Raw genomic sequence first — 14725 nt, 5'->3', positions numbered from 1 at the left:
TTAGCCCTCAATGAAGAGTCTCTCTTTCTTAGGGCTGGTCTACACTGCAAAGTTATATTGGTATAGCTTCGTCTCTCAGGTGTGAAAAATAGACACTCCTGAGATAGTTAAGTCAACGTAATACCCAGAATAGACAGTGCTACTGCCTCTTGGGGAGGTGGATTTCCTACAGCGACAGAAGAACCCCTCTCATCACTGCAGTGTCTATATTGAAGCACTACAGTAGCGCAGCTAAGGTGTTTTAAGGGTAGACATAGCCTGAGATGTTTAGTTATGTATTTTCATATGTACAGTACATGAGTTTCAATGCACATTTTAATTGCGATAATGGTCTTCACTCTCTCTGCTGGCAGAGAAGATTTTACATTTAGTGTCTTGTTTAAAGATGACCAACCATGGAAGGGGGTACGTTGGAAGCTGGGCTTTTGCCTAAAGAAAGTTTTAAAGTTATTATAGTATAGTCTTCTGCATTTTTTTTAAATTAGAAATTCATGTTCTGTCTGACTGGAAAACTAGTGAAATGATTACATCTGAAGAGGAGATCAGATTTTAAGTCAGACTGTGAAAAACTATTTTAAATTTTTTTTAACACCTATTTAGCTTCAGTGATTAACACTTTGAAGAGAGGAGATCTTTAATTAAAAATCCAAACACTCCTGCTCTTTCCATTAAAGTGTGAGAGCTAACAGTGTACATGTTCTGTGACCCCCAACATGTCCTCTAGCAAAACCAGGGGAGAAGATACTCCTAATTTTTTCTTTGGTACAGAACAAGCAGAAAAAAAATCTTAAAACCCCAAACAAACAACTCCTTTCAGGCTTTCTTTATGTTATAATAAAGCAAAAATAAAGGTCACAAGTCCAATATTTTTAGTAGGGCTGTCAAACGATTAAAAAAATGAATCGCGATTAATTGCGCTGTTAAATAAATGGTATTCAATATTTTAAAAATATTTTGGATGTTTTTTACATTTTCAAATATATTGGTTTCAATTACAATACAGAATACAGTGTACAGTGCTCACTTTATATTTATTTTTTATTACAAATATTTGCACTGTAAAAAAACAAAAGGAATAGTATTTTTCAATTCACCTAACACAAGTACTGTAGTGCAATCTCTTTATCATGAAAGTTGAACTTACAAATGTAGAATTATATACAAAAAATAAAACAATGTAAAACTTTAGAGCCTACACGTCCACTCAGTCCTACTTCAGCCAATCACTACGACAAACAAGTTTGGTTACAATTTGCAGGAGATAATGCTGCCCGCTTCTTGTTTACAATGTCACCTGAAAGTGAGAACAGGCATTCCCATGGCACTGTTGTACCTGGCGTCACAAGATATTTACGTGCCAGGTGCGCTAAAGATTCATATGTCCCTTTATGCTTCAACCACCATTCCAGTGGACATGCATCCATGCTGATGATGGGTTCCACTCGGTAACGATCCAAAGCAGAGCGGACTGACGCATGTTCATTTTCATCATCTGAGTCAGATGACACCAGCAGTGGGTTGATTTTCTTTTTTTGGGTTCAGGTTCTGTAATTTCCACATCCGAGTGTTGCTCTTTTAAGACTTCTGAAAGCATGCTCCATACTCTGTCCCACTCAGATTTTGGACAGCGGTTCAGATTCTAAAAACTTGAGTCGAGTGCTGTAGCTGTTTTTAGAAATCTCACATCGGTACCTTCTTTGCGTTTCGTCAAATCTGCTGTGACAGTATTCTTAAAACAAACGTGTCCTGGGTCATCATCTGATACTGCTATAACATTAAAATATATGGCAGAATGCAGGTAAAACAGAGTAGGGGACATACAATTCTCTCCCAAGGAGTTCAGTCACAAATTTTAATTAACACATTTTTTTTAAAAGTGCAATCAGCATGGAAGCATGTCCTCTGGAATGGTGGCTGAAGCATGAAGAGGCATACGAATGTTTAGCATATCTGGCATGTAAATACCTTGCAACGCTGGCTCCAAATGTGCCATGCGAATGCCTGTTCTCACTTTCAGGGTGACATTGTAAATAAGAAGTAGGCAGCAGTATCTCCCGTAACTTGTTTGTCTTAGCGATTGGTTGAACAAGAAGTAAGACTGAGTGGACTTGTAGGCTCTAAAGTTTTACATTGTTTTGGTTTTGAGTGCAGTTATTTAACAAAAAAAAAATCTACATTTGTATGTTACACTTTCACGATAAAGAGATTGCACTACAGTACTTGTATGAGGTGAATTGAAAACTATAATTTATTTTATCATTTGTACAGTACAAATATTTGTAATAAAAATAATATAAAGTGAGCATTGTACACATATTCTGTCTTGTAATAGAAATCAATATATTTGAAAATGTAGAAAGACATGCAAAAATATTTAATAAATTTCAATTGGTATTCTATTGTTTAACAGTGCGATTAAAACTGAGATTAATCTTGATTGTTTTTTTGAGTTAATTGTGTGAGTTAGAATCATAGAATATCAGGGTTAGAAGGGACCTCAGGAGGTCATCTAGTCCAACCCCCTGCTTAAAGTAGGACCAATCCCCAACTCCCTAAATGGCCCCCTCAAGGATTGAACTCACAACCCTGGATTTAGCAGGCCAATGCTCAAACCACTGAGCTATCCCTCCCCCCCTGTGATTAATCAACAGCCCTAATTTTTAGATATCCTTTGCAGGCCCCTTTTAAATCAATGGGAGAAACAATGTTTTCCATCCTGATTAAATCATACATTTCTGATGATCGCACAAGAATGTGTCCTGGAAGACCGATATCTGGAACAAAAATTCTTAAAACTTCCAAGTTCAGAAAATAGAGATGGCTTATTATAAATTGCTCAAAATGGAGAGAGCATCAAACATCATGGAATATGATCTAACAGATGAGTATGGGGTAATTGGAGAACTCTAGCAGGGCTACTTCTGTGTTTAGTTTCCTTCGTGTGAAAAGGGAAGGTGATTGCAGCAGAGATTGAATGAGTATTGGAGACCCCCTCTACTGCTCCATTTCTGGAGCAGAGGGATGGATGTTCAACCCAGGGGTAGGAAAGTGGGGTTCAAATATATTAAAAAAGGACCTGGCTTGTTGAATGGCCTCTTTCTATGTCTAGAATTTCTTGGATCCTTATAGTAAAATATCATTGTCTCAAGGTGTCATTGGGAGGCAAAAATTAGAGGTGAAAGGAATGCAAGGATTAGATTTCATGGGATGTCAATGGATGTCAGAGCTGGAATACTGTAGCCTCAGAATGTATAGCTTTAGGATAAGTAAAATTTGCAAAAAAAATCCTTAGTGATTTAGGAGCATAAGTCCCATTGCCTTTCAGTGATGCATAGGCTCCTAAGGGTATAGGTTACTTTTGAAAGTGGAACTTAGGGACTTAGTCACTTAGGTGATTTGGGGAAATTTACTCTTGAAGAGTTACCATGTTTTCTGGGTCTAACTCCATAATTATGTATGCCTTCATTTGGCTTTAGATTGTTTCCAGTAAAACACTCACTCGGCCTTTGGAGTTGAAGAAAGGAAAGCCAGCAGGAAAAGGCACCATTACGGTAACTGTGCTTTGTGTATAACCCTAAAATAATGAATGAACTTGTCACTTTATGTAGAGTTAAATTTCGTTGGTTAAATTAATTAACTTTGGGTAATTTAATTTCAAAGTTTGTCTGCTTTTTGGCAGTGTTAAATTGTGTTACTTGACGTGTGTGTGCGCGCAAGAAAACATATTTACAACCAGAAGCAAAGTCCCTTTCATGTGCCTGAGTGTTAGCTAAGCGCCATTGGAAATTAATTTGTCTTTAAATTCTTGTGACACAGATTTCAGCAGAAGAGATTAAAGACACAAGAGTTGTCAGTCTAGAGATTGAAGCACAGAACTTGGACAAAAAGGTAATTGACTCTTACAGAGTTACACATGTTTTTGTAACTATAATCAGGACTTGCAATGAGATGGAATTCAGTTCTACTCGCTCTGTGTGTGTGTGTGTGTGTTGGTGTTCACTCTTTTTTTTTTTTTTTTTTTTAATCGGGAGAATAGTGTAGAAGAGGAAGTACTCACATTTAGAAATGCTTGAACAGGAAACATACTGTTTATGTTCTGAATGTGATGTCACATAGAAAGTAATCAAACCACACTTTTTGGGATTGGCCTTGCCTTTCATTCAAGCTGATTTCATTGAGATGTGTCTTTGATAGTGGGCAGTGTATCTGAAAAAACATCCTTGAGGTAGAATTGAAAGTTGATTTAGGCTAAATATTAAATGTATTGGATAACAACTGGAGAACTTCCAAAGGTTCAGAGTTTAGTTTTGAATCCTTATCTGCAGCTTCTCCCAATTATCCAGACTTTGGAGTCCTCCCCAGCATGCCCTACTGCCCATCATCATGCAAAAAAATGATTCATCTTCTTCCTTCTAATGTTTCCAGACTGCTTCTTTCATGCTGTGTTGGGGTAAGACTGATTGATCCTTTGGAAAGTTGGTGTACTTTTCTTCTGTGTTGTAGGACAGTCCTGGACTGTCCATGTCCCATCATTAACACTGGATGAGAAATAACACAATCTAAATATGGAAAATGCATGTTCAGTGTTAACAAAGACATATTGAAGACCACACAAGATATGGAAAGTTGTAAAGTAAATGTATTTTATTCCATTTATTATTGCAAGAAAATTATTGTGGAACCACCTGATTACAACATTATATATTTAGTTTTGCATTCTAAATAGAGCTGAAAATGGATCAAAATTTTTTGTTTTTCTCTAAAAGTGGTGGGCTATTGGTGTGAACTTCACAATATTAACTTTTATTTAGAGCGGTCAGAATGGCAGAATGCGGGAAAAACAGAACAGGAGACATACAATTCTCTCCCAAGGAGTTCAGTCACAAATTTAATTAACACATTTTTTTTTTAACGAGCATCATCACCATGGAAGCATGTCCTCCGGAATGGTGGCCGAAGCATGAAGAGGCATATGAATGTTTAGCACAGGTGTAGGCAACCTATGGCATGTGTGCCAAAGGCGGCAAGCGAGCTGATTTTCAGTGGCCCTCATACTGCCCGAGTCCTGGCCACTGGTCCAGGGGGCTTTGTATTTTAATTTAATTTTAAATGAAGCTTCTTAAACATTTTAAAAACCTTATTTACTTTACATACAACAACAGTTTAGTTATATATTATAGAAAGAGACCTTCTAAAAACATTAAAATGTATTACCGGCACGCAAAACCTTACATCAGAGTGAATAAATGAAGACTCGGCACACCACTTCTGAAAGGTTGCTGAACCCTGGTTTAGCATATCTGGCACGTAAATACCTTGCAACACCTGCTCCAAAAGTGCCATGCAAATGCCTGTTCTCACTTTCAGGTGACACTGTAAATAAGAAGCAGGCAGCAGTATCTCCTGTAAATGTAAACAAACTTGTTTGTCTTAGCAATTGGCTGAACAAGAAGTAGGACTGAGTGGACTTGTAGGCTCTAAAGTTTTATATTTTTTTGTTTTTGAGTGCAGTTATGTAACAAAAGAAATCTACATTTGTAAATTACACTTTCGCGATAAAGAGATTGCATTACAGTACTTGTATGAAGTGAATTGAAAGATACTATTTCTTTTGTTTATTATTTTTACAGTGGAAATACTTCTAGTCAAAAATAATATAAAGTGAGCACTGTACACTTTGTAATCTGTGTTGTAATAGTTGTTTCAATAATATTTGAAAATGTAGAAAAACATCCAAAAATATTTAATACATTTCAATTGGTATTCTATTGTTTAACAGTGCGATTAATCATGATTAATTTTTTAATCTTGATTAATTTTTTTGAGTTAATCATGTGAGTTAACTGCAATTAATCGACAGCCCTACTTTTATTCCCTTAGAATTTTCTGTGTCACTTTTTGGAGTTTTTTAATCCATTTTTATTAGGAAATCTCTTCAAATTGGGCTCTGGCTGAAATTTGTCCTTGACAGGGCAACCTTTTATTATAGACAGATATCTTTTAAATACATGGTATTTTCTCTCAAAATGTGGTATGTGGGTGTAAACTGAGTAGATCTGGTGCAATGTGTAGCTGCTTCTTTGAGTGATGTTCCCTATTGTATTCCACTGTGGGTTACACATGAGCACCATGCGCCCGGAGTTGGAAAATTTGAAAGTAGTGTCCATTGGTCCACGCATGCGCCCTGGCTTGCCACGGGGCGAACCGACCATTTCTCCAGTTCCTTCTTACTGACGCATGGTCCAGTTTGAAACTTTTAAGTGTCCTCATCTCTGACGCACCTTTAAACACATCATTGTACATAGTTTTATAGTAGTTTTATCAGTTGTACTGTAGTTTTTATCATAGTTTGTAGTATTTAGTATACACAGATCTCAGGTTTGTTTTTCTACCTCCCTTCCGTCCCTTCCCTGTATGGGTACCGGACTATGCCCAGGACCCTGGGCTTCAAACTCTGTGCCTCCTGCCCATGATCCTTCTTGGTAAGCAACGGCCACCAAAGCTGCCTCTACTGTTTGGGGGAAGTTCACGTCACGTCTAGGTGCAGTATCTGCCAATCCTTCCCCAGCTGTACCCGAGAAGGCCAGGCTCTCCGTCTCATGGAATTCGCCTCACTCGGACCCAGGTTGGAGGACCATCCCCCCTGTACATCAGCCTGAAATTGCAAGTTATGTGCCTCCTGCTACTGAATCCAGCTCCGGTGGTAACACCCCATGGACTCCATGCCGAGGCCTAGTAGGGAAGTAAGGAAGCAAACCCAAAAGCATGGGACTAAGTCTTCCTCAAAAGCGAAAAAAGTGAACGCTCCTTCCACGAGTTTGAGCCACAGAGATGTGTGCACACAGAACCCGATCGACATGACAAGAAGCCCCACAAGCAGGGGGATCCGGCGGTTCTGAGTGCTGGTCCATTGGTATCGACAGCCCTGGTGTGCCATAAGATGCGGGATCCAAGGCACTTAGTAAAGAGAGGGTACCTCTGACACCAGGGAGATCAGGAACTGTGTGATCCTCTTAACATATTTGCTTTAGCAGCACCGGGATCACCCCATTTTTCCAGGCCCTTCTACCTCTAAGGAGATTATTTCTCCCCCTTGTGATGCGCCTCCCACTGTGGGACCCCTCAGATGATCTACCCTCTTCCACTGGCTCCGATGGTACTTCCAATGGAACTGGATTCTGCCTTCTCATACTCCGACAAATTGAACACCGGAGAGGGATTATTGGCATTGTACCACCCGCACGTGCCATCCCGGTCTTGGCGCCCATGGAGCCACCAGTACCCTATGCCATGGGGACCACCTCAACATCCCCCGGATCCGACCTCCGGGCCGTACTGCGGACTCTGGTCCTGATGCCCTCCCTCAGAACTAGCCTGATCCACAAGGGAATTTTCACCTTCCTCCCCATTGAAGGCCCCTTCTAGCAGGCACTCGGATCTGTTTAGAGGAGGAGGTATCCCTTAGCCTAGCTCTGAGGGTGCCGCCGGAATCAGCAAGATATCCCTCCTCTTTTCCAGATGAGGCAGTGACTACAGCATCCGCTTCACCTCCAGATGACTTCAGACAGCTCAAGAGCTACTGTGCAAAGTCGCAGGGGAACTCTATATTCCCATGGAGGAAATCCAAGACACCCAGCATAAACTCCTGGATATCCTCCACTCCTCAGCACCAACTAGGGTTGCACTGCCTATTAATGACGGCATTCTTGAGCCTGCCAGAACATTATGGCACACCCCGGCTACCTGCATGCCTACCCTCAAAGGGGCAGAAAGAAGTTACTACATTCTGGCCAAGTTTCTCTCTTTGCACCTTCTTCCCCCCCCCACCCCCACCCCCCATGGTTGCGCAAGTAGCGACTGAACAAGCCAGCCAACAGCATCCTTGTTCTACAATATCTGACAATGAGGGCAAGTGTTTGGACCTTTTCCTCATCCAGTCTCCAGTTCCGGATTTTGAACTATCAGGCTTTACTAGCCAAATACAACTTCCTGAACTACAGCAAATTTGAGGAATTTGCTGATAGTCTCCCACAGCAGGACCAGGCTTGTTTTCAGGTGTTTGTTGAGGAAGGGGAGCTGGTGGCCAGAACAGCACTCCAATTGAGGCTGGACACAGCAGATAGCTCCTCCAGGGCTATGGCTAGGGCCATAATTATGCATAGGGAGTCTTGGCTCCACTCTTCTGGTTTTCCTAGGGAGGTATAAAACACTATCAAAGACCTTCCCTTTGATGAATCCCATCTCTTTAATCAAAAGACAGACAATTCCCCACATACCCTCAAGGACTCCAGAGCCACCTGTCGCTCCCTGGGCATCTACACTCCTGCCCCAAAGCTTAAATTACACCATGACCACCTACCCAATGCTACAGGTCCCCCCAATTCTGTCCTCAGAGACCTTATGAGCCACCAAGGAAGTGACAGAAAACCCAGAGATCATGCCTCTTGGGACCCCCTTTACAGGCTTCCACCTCACAGCTGCAACCTCCATCCAAGACATATTTCTGTTACCACCTAGAGAACGGCCAACTACCTTGCCTACCACCTCGCGACCCCTACCCACTTTGGGGTCATTTAGCACTCTTTTTCCAAACTTGGAGTGCAATAACAATGGACAAATGGGTGCTGAATGTCATCCACCATGGCTATATGATCAAATTCATCACACTACCTCATCTAGCCACCCCCCCTCCTCTTCAGGGACCACTCTCACAACAGCATTCTCACCCAAGAGGTGCATTCCTTATTACAACAGGAAGCAGTAGAACACGTCCCCCTGGAGTATCAAGGAACTGATACCCAAGAAAAAAGGCAGGTTTTGACCAATTCTTGATCTCCGTCATCTCAATCGCTTCATCCACAAACTCAAGTTTCGTATGGTCATATTGGCAGTGATTATCCCATCCCTAGAAAAAGTCATGTGGTTTATAGCTCTCTATGTGCAGGACACATATTTTCACATCGATATCTATCCAGCCCACAGATGCTTCCTGAGATTCGAAGTCGGCACTCACCATTTCCAGGTTACTCCCCTTCAGAAGAGCCACTGCTTCCAGGGTTTTCTCCGTTGTAGTGGTCTATATCAGACATTTCGGGATCTTAGTGTTTCCATATCTAGACAACTGGCTCCTACACATACAGTCCAGACACAAAGCCCAAGTTTCAGCCTCCATGTTACTCGACCTTCCTTCGTCCCGTGGAGTCAGCATCAATGTTGTGAAATCAATCCTACACCCCATACAATCCCTGGACTTTATAGGGGCCACCATCAATTCAGTCACAGAAAAGGCCTACCTACCGAGGAGCAGGTTCCAGGCAATGAGAGAAATCATAACTCACATTGTCAACAATCCTTATGTACCAGCCAGGACTTGCCTGTTCCTTCTTAGCCACATGGCTTTGTGCACATACATGACCACCTTTGCTTGACTCCACCTTCATTGCACCCAGATGTGGCTCCAAACCGTTTACTCGCCAAAACGTCATGCCGTGGACCTCATACTGACAGTGCCCAACTGGGTGCTCTCATCCCTTCAGTGGTGGACAGACCCATGTCATATATGCGTAGGTGTTACCTTCTTCCTCGGACAAGACAGTCATCACCGACACATTCTTCATAGGCCGGGGAGCGCACATGTACGATCACAGGAGACAGAGAACGTGGTCTCTTTGGGAATCCAAGATGCATATCAATATCCTGGAACTCTGAGATGTAAGGAAAGCATGCCAATCCTTTCACCCGTTCATCCGTTCCCGTCATGTCAGACAACACCACCACTGTTTTCTACATCATCAGACGGGGGAACACGAGATCGACTGCTGTATGTGCAGAAGCAGTCAATCTCTGCAACTAGCGTATCACTCACCAGATCCTCTTGTCCTCAGCCTATCTTTGATGGGCACAGAATGTGCTCACGAAGTCGCTCAGACATTTTGCAATTGACCATGAGTGGGAACTTCATGATTAGGTAGTTCATGACAGATTCACCTGATGGGGGATTCCAACCAGAGACCTCTTTGCTTTCCATATAAACAGCAAATGCACCATGTATTGCTCCAGGGAAGATCTCAGCCATCACTCTCAGGGCATTGCTCTCCAACACCCCAGTCAGACCAAATCAGCTACACCTTCCCTCCTCTACTGCTCCTATCTCAGGTACTCCACAAGATTTGATGAGACAGAGCAACAGTCATTTTGATCACCCTTTGCTGGTCCAGACAATTCTGGTTTCCCAAGCTCCTTTGCATGTCAACCCGTCCACCAGTTCCTATTCCCACCTTCCCCGCTCTGCTGACCCAGTGCAACGGCGAGATCAGACATCCCAAACCATAGGCACTCCACCTCAGAGCATGGTATTTGGATGGGCATCTGCTTTAGAATAGACCCATTCTTCAGCTGTGCAAGACATCCTCTCCAGCAGCAGGAAGGAATCCATTAGGCACTGTTACTGAGCAAAGTGGAAATGCTTCGCCTCCTGGGTTCAACAAAAGGACGTTTTACCAGAATCAGTGGGGATCCCTCTCCTCTTGGACTTTTTGTCTTTGAAGGCATTGGGTCTTGCCATCAACTCTCTGAAAATCCACATGGCTTCAATTAGCGCATTCCACTCTCCTGTGGAAGGTCACTCTATCTTTACACACCCATTAACAGGGGGGTTTTGGAGGGGCCTCATCAGACCCTTCCCACCCATTCAAACCCTTGCACCCCAATGGGACCTGAACCTAGTTCTGTCCTTGCTAATGAAACCACCCATTGAATCACTGACATCATGCTCTATGTCCCTCCTATACATAAGTCACCTTCCTTGTTGCTATCACTTCCGTGAGAGGGCTCGGTGAACTCAGAGCTATGATGGCGGACTCACCTTTCACAATTTTCCATAGTGCTAAAGTATCCCTGCGCCTACATTCCAAATTCTTACCAAAGGTAATCTCCTAGCTTCACATCAATCAATCAATCCAGTCATTTATCTGTTTTCTTCCCAAAGCCACGCAAATCTGCAGAGGAATGCCGACTCCGTTCCCTAGACGTCCAACGAGCTTTAGCCTTTGACCTTCAGACAATGAAACCCATCAGGGAGTCCCCCAGGCTGTTTGTTGCAGTAGCAGAAAGACTCAGGACAGGCCATCTCTACCCAGAGAATCTCTAAGTGGATTTTGGGTTGCATTAAACTCCGCTACCATCAGGCCTGCCTCCTCACTCCAGGTTGCGGACTCACTCCAAAGGAGTCCAGGCTTTGACCACAGCCTCCCTCCAAGACGTGCCACTCAGACGACATATGTAGAGCGGCCACATGGAGTTCTGTGCACACCTTTGCAACATTTGCAGGACTCGGCGGCTAACTCCTTCGGCACAGCAGTTCTCCACACAACCATTCCATCCTCAACCTTGCACCCTTGTCCGACTTAGGTACTGCTTGTTAATAGGGGCCATCATTCAAAGACGAAGGGGCCATCATTCAAAGACGAAGATGAGGTTACTTACCTGTAACTGGAGGGTCGTCAAGATGTGTGGTTCCCATCTGTATTCTACTTCCTGTCCTCCTTCCCCTCTGCTATGGATTTGTCTGATTCACGGTAGAGAAGGAACTGATCACATCTGATGGAAGCACAAGGCGAGCCAGGTTGCATTGTGGACCAACAGACATTACTTTCAGATTCTATGGCTCTGGGCGCATGGCGCACCTGCATAACCCTTAGTGGAGTACAGATAAGGACCACACATCTCGAAGAATCTCCAGCTACAGGTAAGTAATCTCCTTGTTTTAAGGGAAAGAAAACGTAATTTTGGTTCATTTTTAGCTGTGATTCATCTTAACTGAAAGAGTTTTTTTCAGTGGCTCCTGAAGTCTAAATTTTTTTACTTATGTAAATTACTTTTAGTCTTATTCGTCTTCCCAAACTCTGTGCTTTCATAGATTGTTTCTTTCATAGATTCCAAGGCCAGAAGGGACCATTGTGATCATCTAGTTTGATCTCCTGTGTAACACAGGCCAGAGAATGGCCCCAAAATAATTCCTAGAGCAGAACTTTTAGAAAACATCCCATCTTGATTGAATAATTGTCAGCGATCGAGAATCTATCAACACTGTTACCTTTATCAGCCAAACTTGTAATCTCATTGAAAAAAAAAATCATGTTAGTTTGAAAGGATGTATTTTCTGTTTTGATTGGCATTAACGATATAACCCTCCTTTAATTCTTTATTAATTGGGTCCTGTAACAGCCGTTCCATTATCTTGCCCGGGATCAATGTCAAACTGACAGACCTATAATTACACTGGTCTACAATTTTTGAGAAGTCGTCTGCTTCAGAGATAAAATGTGCTATTTATTATGTATTTTGATGTGCTGAATTCAAATATGACAATTAAAACAACTGATTGGCTACTGTTTCTAAGATATTTAAGTTTTTACATTTTATGTCTATGTATATTGTGTAGATAGTAGAGTTTTAATCATAAATTGTAAACCTAGGTCTTTTCATGTATTTATGGTTGCTTTACATGATAATATTTCACCTGTCCTTTTTATGTAACACTTTAAAAATCAGCAAAAGGGTGTTATAAATAAAATTTATTATGAAACAAAAGGCAAAAAACTATTATGTACATAGTTTAGTCCTATTCAGTGTCTACTCGGCGCTTCTTGGCTTGTCTCTTGTATTCATTAAATGGAGCATCTCTTGTCACTGTCCAGCAATAGTCTGCAAGCATTGATGGGCTCCATTTGCCCTGATAGCGTTTCTCCATTGTTGCAATGTCCTGGTGAAATCACTCGCCGTGCTCGTCGCTCACTGCTCCGTAGTTCGGTGGAAAAAAATCTAGATGAGAGTGCAAAAAATGTATCTTTAGTGACATGTTGCAACCAAGGCTTTTGTATGCCTTGAGGAGGTTTTCCACCAACAACCTGTAGTTGTCTGCCTTGTTGTTTGCGAGAAAATTTATTGCCACTAACTGGAAGGCTTTCCATGCCGTCTTTTCTTTGCCACGCAGTGCAAGGTCAAATGCATCATCTCGAAGAAGTTCACGAATCTGAGGACCAACAAAGACACCTTCCTTTATCTTAGTTTCACTTAACCTTGGAAATTTTCCACGGAGGTACTTGAAAGCTGCTTGTGTTTTGTCAATGGCCTTGACAAAATTCTTCATCAGACCCAGCTTGATGTGTAAGGGTGGTAACAAAATCTTCCTTGATTCAACAAGTGGTGGATGCTGAACACTTTTCCTCCCAGGCTCCAATGACTGTCGGAGTGGCCAATCTTTCTTGATGTAGTGGGAATCTCTTGCACGACTATCCCATTCGCAGAGAAAACAACAGTACTTTGTGTATCCAGTCTGCAGACCAAGCAAGAGAGCAACAACCTTCAAATCGCCACAAAGCTGCCACTGATGTTGGTCATAGTTTATGCACCTCAAAAGTTGTTTCATGTTGTCATAGGTTTCCTTTATATGGACTGCATGACCAACTGGAATTGATGGCAAAACATTGCCATTATGCAGTAAAACCGCTTTAAGACTCGTCTTCGATGAATCAATGAACAGTCTCCACTCATCTGGATCGTGAACGATGTTGAGGGCTGCCATCACACCATCGATGTTGTTGCAGGCTACAAGATCACCTTCCGTGAAGAAGAATGGGACAAGATCCTTTTGACGGTCACGGAACATGGAAACCCTAACATCACCTGCCAGGAGATTCCACTGCTGTAGTCTGGAGCCCAACAGCTCTGCCTTACTCTTGGGTAGTTCCAAATCCCTGTCAAGGTCATTCAGTTCACCTTGTGTTATGAGGTGTGGTTCAGAGGAGGAGGATGGGAGAAAATGTGGGTCCTGTGTCATTGATGGTTCAGGACCAGAAGTTTCATCCTCTTCCTCTTCCTCGCCTGACTCAAGTGAGAATGATTCTGGTGCATCAGGAACCGGCAGTCCTTCTCCGTGGGGTACTGGGCGTATAGCTGATGGAATGTTTGGATAATGCACGGTCCACTTTTTCTTCTTTGACACACCTTTCCCAACTGGAGGCACCATGCAGAAGTAACAATTGCTGGTATGATCTGTTGGCTCTCTCCAAATCATTGGCACTGCAAAAGGCATAGATTTCCTTTTCCTGTTCAACCACTGGCGAAGATTTGTTGCACAAGTGTTGCAGCATATGTGTGGGGCCCACCTCTTGTCCTGATCTCCAATTTTGCAGCCAAAATAAAGGTGATAGGCTTTCTTAACCATAGTGGTTATACTGCGCTTTTGTGATGCAAAAGTCACTTCACCACAAACATAGCAGAAGTTATCTGCACTGTTCACACAAGTACGAGGCATCTCTGCTCACTTTGGCTAAACAGAAATGTGTCCCTTTGCAAAATCAAACACTGACAAATAAGAGAGCACGACACTGTATGATTTCTAGAGCTGATATAGGGCAGTTTGTTCAGCAGAGTGATGTAAGCTTCGTTATGATTGCATCATCCATGAATTCTAGGAATAACATGATGCAATTCATATCATGTATGACGCAATATCAGCTTCAGATTGCATCATTCATTGTTTTGCCTAAAAAGCAAGTATTGTCCAAACCCAGTCATAGATTTATTCATAGATCCAGTCAAAGATGTATTTTAGTCATTTCTGGTTTAAATTGAGATCCCTTCCCTTTATAACTCACTTATCCTCCACCATTCCCAAGTCAAGGGTCGTATATACTGACCCAATAGCATATCTTGAAAACTA

At 42.3% G+C, this 14725-nt stretch overlaps 1 protein-coding gene across 5 annotated transcripts in view; it reads left to right on the top strand.

The window, feature by feature from the left end:
* CPNE1 (copine 1) overlaps window positions 1-14725 on the top strand; it is a 93235-nt gene that overhangs the window by 57618 nt on the left and 20892 nt on the right. For all 5 annotated transcript variants that reach the window (XM_065414452.1, XM_065414451.1, XM_065414450.1 and 2 more), the window contains 2 exons: window positions 3477-3551; window positions 3817-3888. In XM_065414452.1, the coding sequence (XP_065270524.1) occupies window positions 3477-3551; window positions 3817-3888 (147 nt within the window). The remainder of the gene's footprint in view (window positions 1-3476; window positions 3552-3816; window positions 3889-14725) is intronic.

The sequence above is a fragment of the Emys orbicularis genome, chromosome 12 (assembly GCF_028017835.1).
Source record: "Emys orbicularis isolate rEmyOrb1 chromosome 12, rEmyOrb1.hap1, whole genome shotgun sequence".
Classification (NCBI taxonomy): domain Eukaryota; kingdom Metazoa; phylum Chordata; order Testudines; family Emydidae; genus Emys; species Emys orbicularis.
The sequence above is the reverse complement of the archived record's forward strand: the minus strand, read 5'-3'. Positions and strand labels throughout refer to the sequence as shown.